Here is a 16,289-nt window from a genome sequence, read left to right as displayed (position 1 = left end):
CTCTCTCTCGCTGTGGCCTTTTCTCTCTGGGTCCCCTCCATCCAAACTTCATTTCACAGATGACAGGCTGCTGCCCCTAATCCAGCAGCTGCCGGGGCGGGGAGGCCCGACCAACTGTTTTAACTCTAATCAGCTTTTATTGCTCTCCAGAGAAAATGACTGGCCATCACCACCACCACCTCCACCACGCCCAGCCCACCTCCCCTCCCCACCGCCACCAACAACAGCATGACATTTTCCCTGCTTTCACAGGAGGTGTGCAATTGGTAGAAAGAGACAGAGAGAGAGAGACAGAGAGAGAGAGAGAGAGAGAGAGAGAGAGGAGATTGGATAACAGGAGGGGCAGAGAGGGACATGGAATACAAAAAAGGGGGGCAGGAACGTATAGAGAAAGAGATGGAGAGAACAAAAACAGGTAGAAAGAAAATGAAGCAGCCTGATTGAGAGAATGAAAGGGAGTGAGTTAAACAAAGAGAGTGAGTGAGACAGAAGGAGAGAAGGAGAGCGTGGATAGATAGGAGTGTGTGTGAGGTAGCGGAGGAAACTGGCTGGGTTTGTCAGAGACCATCAGCCTGATGATAGGACAGGGACAGCCATTACATCTCCCGCCCAGCGTGTTGCCATCTGAACCATTGCTTTCAATCAGTCTAGGCGGTGGCGGTGGCGGGGGTGACGAGTGACGGGCGACGGGGATGAAGATGTCGACGGTAATGCATCTGGCCCCAGCCGCCCGCACCCAGAGAGAGGCCCAACCCCGACCCAGACCTCCTGTGCACCCTCCACGTCTGTCGCCTCCTCCCCTCTCCTCCCGCTCCCCTTCTACACCACTCCCTCTCTATCTCTCCCTCTCTCTCTCTCTCTCTCTAGCTCTCTCTGCTCCCCCCCCCTTCCTCCCTCTCCTTGTCCCAAAGACAAACGGCTGCCAATTACTGCCGGCCTGCCTTTGCTTTGATTTTGCTTCATATCTCCCCCCTCCCAGTCTCTCTTTATGAGAAAGGGCTTTGAGGGCTTTACTGAGGAGAGAGATATTTGTGTGGAGTGATGTGGTGCAGCCACATGTTCTTTTAGTGATCACTGTGACCACCTACTTGAAGGTTGTTTACCAATACAATAACAACAACAATATTAATTTAAGTGTATAAACTCATGTCATTATAAAGATTACAGTAGACACTTGGCTTAGACGCCACTCCACAGCTCAACTACCTGTTAACTCATCATAACTTGACCATAACCTTTACCTCTTGCTAGCCCCACACTAAGCCCTTGCACTTGCTAAGTTTATGACCCTGACCCTAACTCTGCATTAATCACTGGCAACATGGTTTGTGGATGAGAATGGACTAAAACCACATGTTGTATTGAGGTTGTTTACCTACAACTGGATGAAGCCAAAGATTCCTGTATGCATACTAATGCTAATGACACTGTTATGCAGGGTTTATAAATGCTCTGTGTAGTGCATGTCACTAGTATGAAGAGTGTATGAATGTCCAATACAGCACAGCACTGGGTGCCTTTCAAAGCATCCAGCTGAGTATTTTGTGTCCCTGCCTCAGAAAGAGATTTAGATTCATGGACAATATATCATGGATGAGTGGCCCATTTAAAACCCTCCTTCCCATAATAGAGTGTGTGGCCTACATTTACGAGAGAGTGTGAACCTCCTTCAATTGATTTTTATTTGCGCTGCCTGCAGAGGAGGTGACAGGACCTTGACCAGCCCTCTATGTACTAAAAGTCAAGTTAATAGCCTAGTCTTTTCTTCCTGAGCAGAGTGGGGAGTTTTTCGCTTGACGTTTCTTGCCACAGGCTCCCTCCTCAGGGACTATAAGGCCAGGCATGTCTGGTGAGCTACTTTACCACAAAAGCTCTTGTAAAAAGAGGCTAACTAACAATTCCACTTGGAAAATTGAGTTTAACATTTCACTTACATTTTTTTTGCTGATGTCTGTAGTATTCTTTTATTGACCAAAAAAACCCAACTGCTGAAAAGCACTTGCACTACACCTTAAATACATATCCTCTGTGCAGAAATTGTAACTTAATTAATAACATGAATAAGATTAAATACAAGAAATATTATCACAATCTTGAACTGTACAATCTGAAAATAGATATTATCCATGTTTTGGTATGTGACTAGGATGCAATGGAATTGTGTTATTTATGATTCACAACCCTTCACAAAATCACATCACGTCTGAAATCAGCCATGTCAAATCCCCTGTCTGTGGAGAAGAGAGGATGCCTGGATAATTCCCACTCCTGATCTCCCAGCTTCGATAAGACGGAGTCCCAGACTGTCACACAGGAGAAGAAATAGGCCCACTGGGTGGGGAGGACTGAGAGGAGGGATGGAGGGATACGGAGAAGAGGAATGGAGAAGAGGAGGAGGAGGAGAAGAGGAGGGAGGTGAGGAGAGTAGAGGGGACTACAAAGGGAGGTGAAAGGATGGGAGAGAAGAGCAGAAAAGGGATAGTGACATAAAACAGGCCTGGAGAAGAGAAGAGCGAGAGAGGAAAAAGAAGAGAGAGAAAACCTGAGAAGTGAAGAACAACAGGACATGAAGAACACAGCGAAAGACAAGAAGGAGTAGACTGAAGGTGAGAGGAGAGACAAGGAGACTAAAGAAAGCCAAGAGAGGAGATTAGAGGTATGGCATGCAGTGCCGTCCACAGGCATCGGGCCAAACAAACACAGCACACACAAAGACAGAGCAGTGATTTGTGAAGCTCTCAGTGAATAATTATGGTGCTTTGGTTAATGTAATTGTGGCTGTTTCGATGTGCGGAATCCTCACTGTTGCATCTCGCATTAGTAGGCCCTATAATTATTTGGGCACTGTAAACTTAATTATCCTTACCAATGCAGTGTTTTCAATTTGATTGCTAACAATTTGCATCTTATATAGCAATTACGTACTACATAATAACCTGGTCATGACTGGAGATTAAACACTTGAATTTAGTGCAGCGCACCCACAATATGTTTGCTCTTATCTCCCCCAGTGATTCTTTAGTACTGCCTTTAACCAGGGTCTGCTTCCACTCTTCACTACAGTCCCTTTGGGAATGGTGCCTAATTGTCACTAATGAAAATACACAGTGATTTGCATTCCTGTGCTGTTCCTGCTATGCTTTCCCTTTCTCTTTCTCTTTCTGCTGCTGGAGTGGGCAGCGTTCCCAAATTGCCATTTCCAGAAACCAGCCGGCGTTTTTGGGGGAACATTTGCGCTGCCTACCCCGGGCATTTAGATCGGCCATCAGCTTGCCAGTCTCCCAGCCGTGGGTAGGGGACATGCATTACGTGGGAAAAAAAGAGAAAACATTTACAAAAGCCTCTTTTTGGGGGGTTGAGGTATAAAAGCACTGCAGATAATTGCTTTCCATTACCTCTCTCACTCTCTCTCTCTCCCTCTCTCTTCCTTTCTCTCTACCCGTGTGTCTCTCTCTCACTCTCTCTGTCCCTCTCCCTCTCTCTCCCTCTCTCTCTCTCTCTCTCTCTCCCTTTCCCTCCCTACCTCCCTCCCCATTGCTCATCTACCCTATACCCACACATAAAATGCCAAATGCTCCAAACTGCGCTCAGAGGGCACGCTTGTGGCTTAGTAGTGTCTGGCATGGCACCGGCACAGGCTGGCGATAAATAGCAGCAGCAGGGTATGGACCAGCACTTAATGGGAAAAACGGCACTGTGGCACCATTGCTTAGTGTTTATTTTGAGGAAAATAACTATTCACTCTGAACCTAAAGCTTTTTTAAAGGTGGGCTGAGTTGCAACCCTTTCGTACGATCTTTCCACCCTAAAAATAATGGCACACACATTTAGGCACCGTGAATGGCAGCATAGATTTGGGTGGCGTGGTGAATGATATCACTGTCATACTTGGAGCATTACAGTGTCTTTTGAGGGGAAAGGCACCATCTGCCACCACCACCTCCTCCTGCCTCCAGGAGGGGGCAGTAGAACAGTACCATCAGCTCTTTCTGCCCCACTGAACACCACAGGTCTTTTCAGAAGTGAACAATTGGCCAAGCAACCTCTGCACATGGACCACTGACCATGTGCTTTTGTTCGGCTGCCTGTATGTGGGCAGTGTTCCCTTTGTCTTGGTTTTGTGTTAGCTTTGATAGGTAGTTAGATCAGAGCTTATTGTATCTGAGTGTGTGTGTATATGTGTTCATGTTGAAACAGACCATGGGACATTTGGTGCAGTATTTACAACTACTCTGACAATGTGATGTTAGTGTAGCCGTAGGCTTCTCTTTCAGGCTAAATACAAACACACACACACACACACACACACACACACACACACACACACACACACACACACACACACACACACACACACACACAATGATAGGTCTGCTGCTCTCATCTTGATATCTAATAAATAAGTCTTGGAGGGGTTTTGCTGTTATATACTATGTATCATACAAGGACTCAGGGTTTGTATGTCACACGATTTCAGCGCTTATCATTTTAAAAGCAGAGCAGTGGACACTTTTCAGAAACGATACTCTCTATTCTCTATCTGTCTTTTGGTTCTTTGTGGTCATTAATGTGAATTGCCTTGGGACAGCCAGCTTTGTGAGCTCTGAATTAGGAGTACATGAACAACTAACATGACTGACACTAGGCAAATGCCCAAAACACAGTATCATATGAAGGGTGTTGTCCCCTCTCTGTTTGTTTCCCAGTCCAATAGAGGGATCAAGAATGGGAGGGATTTCTTCTGGGAGGAGGGTCCCAAAGGCCTCCCTGCCTCACCTCTCCTTTATATTCAAAGACAGAAATGCTTCCTCTTTTTGGAGGCTGTCTTGTTCTTTTTTCCTTTTATGATTGCTCGTTTGCCATTGTGTGGTAAGAGCAATGACACACCAGCACCTGGATCCCCTTTCTCGTACACCCTTGTTGTCTGCCACCATGTGCCCTCCTTCTGTTTAAAATTCACTTCTTTGTGCCAGCTTTCCCTCTCACTTCCACTCCCTCCACTCCCTCCCTCACTTCCACTCCCTCCCTCCCTCCTTTCTCTGTTTTTCCTCTCCTCCTGTCCTTTGTCTCCTCAGTAGAAAAAAGGTGACAGGGGATGTGTCTCGAGTGTCGCCCCATCCTCTGGCTCCTAAACGCTCACAGATGGAGCTTAATCGCCTCCTTAGTTTTCCTCTGACGCTTCGATAAATCAGTGTCGTCCGACGGAGCCGGCGGAAGCTCGCTGCGCCGCACGCGCCCATGACTTCCTGCCTGTGTTCGGCAAGCTTCAACCACAACCTTCTAAACCCACCCGCTGGTCAGCAACATCATACAACTGCCCAATGTGACCTTGGTGGGTGACAACTCACTAGGCTCGATTTCATCACTGTGTTTGAGTTTCTCTTAGGTAGTTGTATGGTCTTTTGGCTCAGTCAGACAGTATTTGCATCAGTCTGGTCAAAGGTTCAGGTCTGAGAAGCACAGATATAGCAGATGCAGTACTTTGGGTAACTGTTAAATGGCTCAATAGGTACATGCTGTGACCATGACTGAAAATGATATTCAGTAGCCCCCAGTAGAGAACTGTCATGGATGTTGCGTCCAATGCTCCATAGATGTCCACCATGCGGAGCTTGATGTGGTATAGGTTACTATAGATGAACAGCCTTCTACTCTAAAGGACTCCTTCATGGTGAGAGGTTTCTGAGAGCTCCTCTGGGGTGACTCCAGACTGGATAGAGACTAGATAGAGTCAGGATCACGTGAACACTGGTACCGAAAGTTTCTGGACGTTTCCCTGACTTTTCGTTTGACTCTCGTCCCTCTTACAAGGAACCCAATGGTTTACATTCACTCATTACCCAATAACTCTGTCCATTTAACATGTTACTCAAAGGTGACCTCGCTGTACAACTTGGAACATTATTCAAACTTGAATCTAATGTTAGCCTCAGTCTCAATCACAAGGCCTCAGAGTTTAAATTACTTTTAAACACCATCTATGATAAAAATTCAAATTACATTTATCACTTTCAGCAAAGTCAAACTTCCCCAATGTGAACTTCAGGAGGTTGCATCTGGGAAACCATCCCATCTTATCTCCAGATGAGCTCCTAGTTTGTCTGATAAGAAGCGCTGATGTCTAAATGCAGGACCCAGCGTGCTCCATGGCACCTGGCACCCTCATTACCGCCCCGTTCAGATCTGGAAGCGGACCGGTCTTGCATCTCCTGTGTGTATCTCTAGCAAATTAGCATATATCCGCATAATAACCAGGCCTCGCCCAGCATCACACCCTAACAACAGTGATATGTTAAATCAGTAATGTTGTGAAGCTTGTTTGCGTGCCTGATTTAGTCTGGCTAGTGGTTGTGTAAACACGCAGGCGTCTCACTCCCACATACACGCACACACACCGCACACACACACACACTCTCCCTGATGAACATCGTAGCGGCTGAATGGAGCGTAGGCGATGTCGGGTTAGATTTCACATCTCCAAGATGATTAGACACAACAGGTACAGATGCTCCCTCTAACCTCAAAGGCCCCTGAGTTGAGGCACCTGGCTGTTCCTTTTGAAGCCGGGCCCCAGCTGAAGCTGATGAAGTTTGTTCCCAAAGACCAACCCACCAGATATGGTTCCTTTAGAAAGTTATTCAGAATTACTTTTTTAACCAGTGACTCTGTGGGGAGGCTTGAACACGACTACTTGTTTTACAGAGCAATGTGACAATCCAGAATGTGCAATTCTTTAATGAAATGTTTTTTTAATAATGTACATTAACTCAAACAAGGGTAAAATATAAGTGTAAAGATGTAAGTTTGAGTAAGTGTACAACAGATTAGTAGCATAATTTGTAGCTATGTTTAGAAGGGATGGGGGTAAGAGAACAACATTTATGACTGAAATACCCGTCATGCAATAATGGTACATTACATTACTTTGTATAAAGAGTTCTTGTAATGACTTAAGAATTGAACACATACACAACATGATGGAGCTGTCATGGGTTCACAAACACGCTGTATGTTAAGTCACTTAACATAAATCTATGTCTGCTTGAGTTATGTATGTAGTTATGCAGCTCCCTCATCAAAAGCTCCAAGTTTGTGTGTCTGTGTTCCGCAAGTGCTTGCAGGGACAGGGAATTTAACACTGGCTGCTTCTCCATATCTAACACACACACTCACACACACAGATGGGCTGTCTTCCATCCCTGCAGTGCACAGGGCTCCTGGGGTTCTTTGCTGTCAGACTTGGGGAGGCGTATCATTGGACAGTGCCCCCCCTGCCGGCACCTGCCCCCCCCAACTCCCACCTTGTGTCCACCCGCACAGGACATTGCCTATCAGGCTGTGAAATGATGCTGCTGGCAACAGTCACACAGACCACATAGTACTACCACTTCAAGGCACAAGGCCATCAGAAAGGCACACACACACACACACACACACACACACACACACACACACACACAAACACACACATACACACACACACACACACACACACACACACACACACACACACACACACACACACACTCTCTCTCTCTCTCTCACACACACACACACTTCTGGGACAGATAGCCGCAGCAGCAGCTTCAAAACAAAAGGGTGTGAAATGGAAGAAAAAGTTTTACATGTGACCGAGTGATTTTATATACTTTTTGGCCATGTTCTGATAAAATAACCATTGATGATGCCCATGATATATGCCATGTAAAGTGACACTCTGAGCTTCTTCTTCTTTCTTCTTGATCTTCTTAGACTCATCAAGATCAAGACTGAAATTCGAAGTTGGGTGTCTTACTTCTTCATCTTTCCTGGCACAGAAATTGTATTTGATGATCCCTGTCAAGATCCCTGATAGAACAACCTTCAAATAGGGGGCATTATTGCCACAGCACAAAATCTACACAACTATTTATAGTCTGACATATTCCTGTCCACCTAGCTACTCTTCAGGTGTCTATCTTGTACTTATGTTGACAATTACTTTTACAGCTATAATGTCATTTTAGTGTTGTTCCACGCTATTCAATTCGGACATCCCTACAGACAAGCTAAAGGGCTACGTTAAAGTTAAAACGGGAATGTTAGGCATTTCCAAAATAATTCACCCTCATACATTAAACAGACGTTCTCTGTAACTCCCAGTTCCCAGGCTGCCACTTGAGTCCTCATCGGCTTAAACGACCCATCCATTCCAAACTATGTTATTTTAGGATTTCTGCCTCATTTTTGTTATGCAATGCGTCCTGAAGTAAGGATGGGACAGGGTCGCTCTCTTCCTTGAAAACCCGCACACAACTGTTGCCCGAGCTCAACCCAATCGCACCAGCAACTTGTGGTTTGCGGCAGGCAATCCTGGCCGCTGTTTGGTGGGATTCTGCGTCAATCATGATTAAGAGCCTGCGGAGCCTCTTGCTCTCACCGCACCGCGCTGACTGCTCCACAGCACTCTCTCAGGCGGAGAGAAGCCGTGCAAGGTCCAGCAACACAATGCTATTCGGATCTTAAATGCTGTGTTCATTTGCTGCAAAAAAGGAAAAGACACGTTCATAGAGAGACTTTTCCCCCCTCCTCGGACTGAATCTACGGGAGAGACTACGCGGATAGAGAAGGAAACAGACCCAGAGAGAGAGAGAGGGAGACAGCAAGAGACAGAGAGTGTGTGTGTGAGAGCGACGGGAGGAGACAACCTCGGATTGTGGAATAAAACAATTGCCGGACCCGCAGAAGAAGATTGCGTTATTCTCAGAATAACCATACCTGCACCACAACTCTTTATTTTTGACAGATCAAAATGTCAACACCGCAAAAAGACAACACCGCTGCTCAACATGCCAATTACGTGGGACCATATCGCCTGGAGAAGACACTGGGGAAAGGACAGACAGGTTTGTCCTCTCTTTCATCCAAACAGCAGAGCCTATTCTCTACCTAGGGTTCAATTGCGTAATATTCTCATTATTGTGTCCCTCTGTTTAAAGATGAGATAGCCTATCCCATATGATCCTACCTGGAGGCGATTTGGTGTATTCTTTATGTGATTAATGAAAACTGGCATTTAGGCTCTGCCATAAATACAGGTATCTAGATAATGAACTCTCCGTGGGACAGGCAGAATGGGCATGTTCGGGGACATTTGGTACGGGTGTCAGCGAGCTCGCCTCACTGCCTGCCAGGGTGTGTTTCCGCTCGCCTCGCCAATGTGATGAAAATGAACTTGCTCCTCGGCAACAGCGCTGGCCAGGCAAACGTCCTGTGATTTATGCACAACGCTGCTAATCCCGATTTGCCCGATACACTGACCTATTCTTAGTAGCCTTTGCGGTGCACCAATGGGTTCCTGTTCACTATCACAGATGTTTATTTATTTAGTTAGTTAAAGAATGCACACCGGTGACACGGCTTGAACACAGGTGCAGCCCATGTAATGTGCGAGCTCGAGGAAAAGCCGGTATACTTTGCCCTCCGTCGACAACAAGGATAATAGTGGTTGGATACGTTGGAATGATAGCATCTCTCGCAGATTGCCCTCTGTGTTGCTATTTAAACAAAAATACAAACAACATCAGATATTTGCAACATTAGAACTTAATAACAATGACAACCCTCAGGTTTTGTGAGAGGGGGGAAACGTGGAGGTTAACCTTTGCGGTTCGCTGTGGTGTGTGCGGCGGCGCGAGGCCAGCTCGGGGAGGCGAAAGCTGCGGACACGGGATGTTGGAGTGATGCAACACTCCCCTGTCCTGCCCCAAAAAAGCAGCGGTCCTGCGAGCTTGCGGGGAGATTTTCACCCCATCTGTTGTCTAAAATGGTTACAATAGGCGGCACCTCTCTGCTGAGCTTGCTTGCCTCTGTGTGAATTTGCAGTCCGCAGTTGTTGTAGTGGGGATTTCGCGTACGTGGGCTGATGCTGTCAGATATCACAGTCAGACCATCGCCCCTTTCCTAAGAGGTTAGGATTTGTTAGTTTTCAGCTTTGGTTTACAGGGGTTTGCCAATTCGAGGGATAATTATTTGTTGAGTTGCTTCATGGATTCTTATCTAGTTGCTGTTTACATCTTTAGACTACCTCGTCTTACATAGATTCAGAGTCTTGGACGCCTAATAGGATTTATGCAGTTTACTTTTATTTAGAATTCTTGCTTTCTTATTTGACGAAGCTTTTCTTTTAGACAGCTCAGCTCATATCGTTGTTAAAGCTGGGAAGAGCTAGTCCCTTTGTAGGAACCCAAGTCTCCATTTGCTCAAACTTTTGAGCTTCTGAGGGTGAGTGTGGGCATGGAACAGAGACATTGTGGTACAGAGATTGTATGTGTGTGTCAATGTATGCCGTGCCACCAGTGTCTGTTTAATCACATCAGCATGACTGTCACTTCAGTCACACACCTTAATCTCTCCCCACGTATTCCCTTTGTACATCTTCTACAGGGGCTTTTCAAAGGCAAACATACTGTCATCACACAAACACACACACACACACACACATGCACAACATGGTATGGTCTAGCACACCCTGCTGTGCTACACCATACAGATACAAATCCACAAGAAAGCCACAGGCTTCTCTCTGCACACCGGCAATGTCAGTATAGCAGAATGCAGACAAGTGCTCTATAAACATGTGAAGCAGCTCTGTGCAGTTGAACATCTCTGATAGGGTATGTGATTTCTGAGAGCCTCCCTCTTGCCTCTCTCTCTCTCTGTCTCTCTCTCTTTATCGCTCTCTCTTTATCTCTCTCTCTCTGTATCTGTACGTGGCTCTGGTTGTTATTTATAGCGAGCTAACGGCACGGCCTGGGTTGATCTGACTGTCCTGCGCAGTGCCACATTCATTATGTGATTAGTGTCCACCACACACAAGCGTCCTGTCCACTCTGCTAGCATTGGAGTGAGCACAGTAATCCTCGCGCTAAAGTCTCTAGGCAGCACGCACTCACGTGGCACCCGGGGTTGGGGGGGGAGGAGGGGGGGTGGGTGGATTCACACTGGGAGGGGACAGGGTCAGGTGAGGAGGTGGACTCACACTCACACAGAGTGCAAAACACAAGCATACACACACACACACACACACACACACACACACACACACACAAAATACACAAAATACACAAACATACAAACACACAGCAGAACACACTCACACAACATATACACACACATTTCAACACAAAACACAATCCACACAAAAAAAGATACACACACACACACACACACACACACACACACACACACACACACACACACACACACACACACACACACACACACACACAGGACATGGCATGTTGCATGAGTTCAATGGCTGTGTTATGCAGGTGTGTGATACACCGCTGTGTGATCTGTGAGGGTCTCACCTGAGGGGAATGATTGAAAGCAATGATGGTTCACCTCAGCACAACCACAGCCAGAGTGGTGTGTGTGTGTGCATTGTGCCTTGAAGGGTGTATTTGTCAGGGGCCAGACCATGGCCATTTTGGCCCGGCAGCCTGAGGAGCTCCTGCTGGCCCTATTTCTCCAGGGTCATTGTCAGGTGTGCAGAGGGGCTTGGCAGACACACACACACACACACACACACACACACACACACACACACACACACACACACACACACTGATAGGTTCCTGTCTGGCTGAGCCTTGATTGGACTGCAGCCGGCGCCGCTCAGAAGGCCATCTGAAGGCCGGGACCGCCGCTGCTCCGTGCATGTGCCCTGTGAATGTAGCCTTCAAGCACATCAATTTCCATGTCAGTCAGGACTGGGCTGTTTGGCTGTGTGATGCTGCATGAATGGTTGCCGGCCAGCACAACATGCCATAGCATAGAATTGCTATAGCGCCATGGCAACCTCCCACTTTGCTGTAATCAAGACCATAATATCAGAGACAAGCAGCTTTACTCTCGTTAGAGAGCAAAGCTGGTGTTTGAAATTCTTGACAGACTTGCATTAATCAAATACACATTTGGTTGCCCCTAAATACTTCTTTGCATCAGAATAAGGACCCATTGTTTGAGAATTAGATTAATTACAGGAAGGACATTTGCAGAATTGTATGATCTTGCTCAATTCTTGTTTTTTTTCATTTACAGAATTTTTTATGAAATTGTTGATCAAAAAGTAACCACAGTGATGTCAGTCATACTGTGTTGTGTTCCACCTGTTCCTGTCTGTTGCTAACTCTGTGATTTGCCTCAGCTTTCTCTCGTCCAATGGCGGCCCCAAGATTTTGTCTGTGATTAATAACAGCAGATTTGTGAGCCAGATCGATCTTGAGATCCAAAAGATTTTCTGACCAGCGGAAAGGATCAATAATATTCCAAGGAATCTGATCGCACTGATGGTGATAAATAGGGCAGGAGAGGGTAGAGGATTGTGTCCATGAGAGAAAGCCGTGCCTTGGCCGCCCGCTGCTGTAAACTGCTCAAACAAGTACTGGACAGCATACATTCAACCGTCTATTACCGCCTGTCTAACATCAATAGTTTATTCACATATAAAACTACTCATCGGTCCAGCAGTCTGATCATTTGGGTGGCCATGTAGTCTTAGTGTTACTCCACCATATATTTGTAGATATGTTTGCTCTGTGGAAAGGTTGAGACTTGGTGGTTTTGTACACCCGGTCTCAGAGGCTGTCTAAGGGTGGTGATGGTCTCTTGGGGGGCATCAGTAGGGCCTCTAAGGGTGTGTGAGCCTCATCTGGGCCTTTGTCCTCGTCCCTTGTCCCTCCCAGCCTGGGGGGCTCCGGCTGATCCCGGATAGAGAGAAAGCCCTGACTTTTTACATTTCCTGAAATGAATGATGAGTGTTGTGCTGTATGTGTGTGTGAGACCCCTATGTAGTCTGCATGTCATTTCTCTGGGTGTCTGTGTATGGGTGTGTCATAAGTCCCTGTGTGTGTGTGTTTCTGTGTTTACTCTATATAAGTATTTGGGTACTCCACTGCTGTCCTCATTTGTGTGAGTGTCTATGTTCTAGTAGTTTCCGTTGTGCAGTGCTCCAAGGCTGGAGGGGAGGCTGCACAATGAATGGCCTGCCAGTCTGTTGCCTCGGGAGATGGCTCATGTGTAATGACTGAGCACTATGAAGCGCTGAGGTGTGTGTGTGTGTGTGTGTGTGTGTGTGTGTTTGTGTGTGAGGGTTAAATGTCTGCTAAATGGAGGGTGGTAAGACATGATGGAATGGAAGAAATCCTCTGCCTGCACACAACAGGAGCTTCATAGAAGGTTTTTGACACAGTGCTTAATCTCACGTTTCCAGGCTCATACTTGCTTGTCCTGGTCAGTATTTCTCAGTCTTGTGTTTGATCTGTGCAGACCTGAATGTGTAAAATTGGTCATCTCCTAACCTACTGTTTGGTGCTTTGATTATTCGGATAAAGCCCTCTGTGGGAGAATGAATTAATCAAGCAGGTATTTTTTGGGAACTAGCCTTTAGCAGGGACATGATTTGGTTGATAGCCTGCCCGGTGGTGAGAGAGCGCAGCTGCAATTTACCCCTGTGAGACTGAACTCTGGAATTGCTGAGCTGAATCATGTGCTATGGATTTGTTCTAGCTCCTGTCTCTGTTATGTTCTCTACCTTACACCCCCCTCCCTCCTCCAGTTATTGTCAGCCTTTAAACCTATAGCCTCTTAGCATTCAACCTATAGACTCTTTAATGCTTTACTGCTGACTTTAATGCTGATAAACATGCCGAATGGTATTTGGTTTCAGAGTGAGAGAGAGGGAAAAAAAACTGTTGTCACATGTGTTTGTGTGTGTGTGTGAGTGTTTGAGTGTGTGTGTGTGCCATAGATTGACTGCAAGGGAAAGAGTAAGAGACAGTTAAATATGTTGTGGGTTGCCTTCTTCTCCCCCTGCTCAAACGAATGGATGACAGATCCCCGTGCAGAGATCAATTGATGCTTTAAAAATGCACATCGGAGAGCAGGAAGTAGCGGCGGTCCTATTTTTAGAGCATTTCCACTGAGGCTCTTTATTGAGGTGAATGCATGGACTTAGTCATTCAGACTGGCATTGGGCTCTCATTGACTACACCATTCTCTCTGTCTCTTGCTCCCTCTCTCTATCTCTCTCTCTCTCTCTCTCTCTCTCTCTCTCCCTTTCTCCATCCCTCCATCCCTCCCTGTCTTTCTCGCACTCTCGGCCTCTCCTTCCCTCCCTTTCCTTTCCTCTTCCTTTCAGCTAGCTCCTCATCTGAATGCAGTGGGCCAGTAAATCTCTCAAGTCCTGTTCAAATCTAATTGCATTGATCAGCAATAATGTATGAATTTAACGATTTTTTTTTTTTTTCAAATTTAATGGCGTGTCAAGAATGTTGGAGCGTTACTGAGGGGGAAAGACAATGAAACCGTGCGGAGGACTGCTCCACTGCCTCTGAGTTACAACCCCGTCATCCTGGGACCCTAAAACCATATTTATTCATCATCTCTACTCCACCCTTCCATCTTTTGCTGCCCATGTCCCACAAGCTCTGCCTGCTCCGGTTCCTCGTAGCCTCGTTTTAGTTCTGGTTCCTCATTTAAAGGTATAAAGGTATAAAAGGTTCTCTCTGAGGAAAAACCTGCCCCAAAACTGTTTTTTATTTATTACTGGGTTTTTTGTTACGGTGTTGTCAGCTGAAATTGCAATACTGTGTGATTTTGTGCGGTATTTTCCTGGGTCGGGGGAAGGTGTTGGAGAGGGGGGTGGGCTGTGTTTTGAAATGGAGACAGCAAGTGTTGCTGTGCTGTGTGTGTGTGTGTGTGTGTGTGTGTGTGTGTGTGTGTGTGTGTGTATGTGTGTTTGTGTATGTGCGCGTGTGTGTCTGTGTGTGTGTGTGTGTGTGTGTGTGTGGCGCAGACAGACAGTCAGGTCCTGATGGGCTCTATTTGGGCAGTAATGCGGCGCATCCAGAACGCTTGTGTTCCTCTAACCTCCTTTTCAGCGGCAGGAATGCGGAGAAAATTGCGGCCGGGCGGCACGGCGGCGGGACCTGGCCACGGTCAATTTTCTCTCCATTTGGAGAGCTGGCGCCGGCCGACGTTCTTCCTGTTTTCTGCCTCCCCATCAGGTCCGGCCCGGCGCTACCCAAGCTTGCCATCGCTGCTACTGCTGCTTCGCAGCTTTGCCACTGGTTTAGTACTCCGGCCCTTTCCAACAAATGTTAGCAATGATGTTTTCTGCTGTGCCTCCTGCCACATAAATAATGGCGTCTCAAGGTCCTTTCTCTCCTCGTGCCATTATTAGAATCGATCATGTATTTTGTGGCCTGAGGCTCCGGGCTTGTGGGGAATTTGCCGAATCGCCTGGTGCTGCCACTTTTTATGTGACCAGAGCCGTGTTCCCAGTTCCCAGTCTGCCAGGTTGCTTTTGATTGTTTTCTGTAATGCCAATTAAACCCTGTGCTTTAAAGAAAAAAGCAAACCCTTTCCCAGATTAACATTCAGTGTCTGGCTCCTTTGAAAAGGCCGTGTGAGAGTGTGAGAGCAGGAGTGTCGTTCTATGGCCTCTCCCCTCCTTCCCCCTACACCCGGTCGCCCCCACAACAATGGCGGGCCTCTCTGTCTGAGAGATCACAGTTCGGCGCTGACAGCCAGACTCTGAAATCCCCTCCGCCTCGCCTCGCCTGGCCTGGCCTTGCCATCCTGGCAGATCAGGCTAAAGCCCGGCCCTGTGCCGCTCTCCTTATTAAAACCGCTCAGATTAGCCAAAGCTTGGCCCTTGTCAGCTCACATTGTGCCTCGACACAACAGCATAGGACTGTGTGGATGTGTCTGTATGCATGTATTAGAGAGAGAGAGTGAAGAAGTGCATATATGTGTGTGCGTGCTTGTGTGAGAGAGAGAGAGAGTAAGTGAGTGTGTGTGGGTTAGTGGGTGTGCATATATGTGTGTTTAGCTTGAAAGAGAGAGAGTGAGTGAGTGTGTGAGTTTGAGAGTGTGGGTTAGAGGGTTTGCATATATGTGTGTGTATGCTGAGTGTGTCTGAGAGCCAATGAGAGTGGGTTACAGGGTGTTGTGAGAGTTTGCCTTTTCCTGCTCTCTGCAGACAGGCTGTGGAAGGCTAGAGGAAAATAAAACATTTGTGCTTTTTAGAGAAAATGTCCATTACCCACACTCTGTGACACTGTGTGTGTGTGTGTGTGTGTGTGTCTGAGTGTGTGTATCTGTGTATGAGCTGTGAATCCTATGATGACCTTCCCTGCGGTTCCTAGCCTACCTCCCTGTGTGGAGTATGTGAAAGTCACTGACTGGCCCAACCTACTGGAGTGTGTGTGTGTGTGTGTGCGTGTGTCTGTGCGTGTGTGTGT

The 16,289-nt window shown here is 46.8% G+C and overlaps 1 protein-coding gene across 1 annotated transcript in view; it reads left to right on the top strand.

The window, feature by feature from the left end:
* Positions 1 to 8,791: 8,791 nt before the first annotated feature.
* The window catches only part of brsk2a (BR serine/threonine kinase 2a), a gene marked incomplete at both ends in the record, with an annotated part of 176,868 nt that continues 169,370 nt past the window's right edge, over positions 8,792 to 16,289 (top strand). The window contains one exon of the mRNA XM_080842131.1: positions 8,792 to 8,885. Coding sequence (XP_080698257.1) covers positions 8,792 to 8,885 — 94 coding nt within the window. The remainder of the gene's footprint in view (positions 8,886 to 16,289) is intronic.

This window comes from Sprattus sprattus (genome assembly GCF_963457725.1).
Source record: "Sprattus sprattus genome assembly, chromosome: 7".
Taxonomy (NCBI): domain Eukaryota; kingdom Metazoa; phylum Chordata; class Actinopteri; order Clupeiformes; family Clupeidae; genus Sprattus; species Sprattus sprattus.
This window is presented reverse-complemented; position numbering and strand designations above follow the sequence as displayed.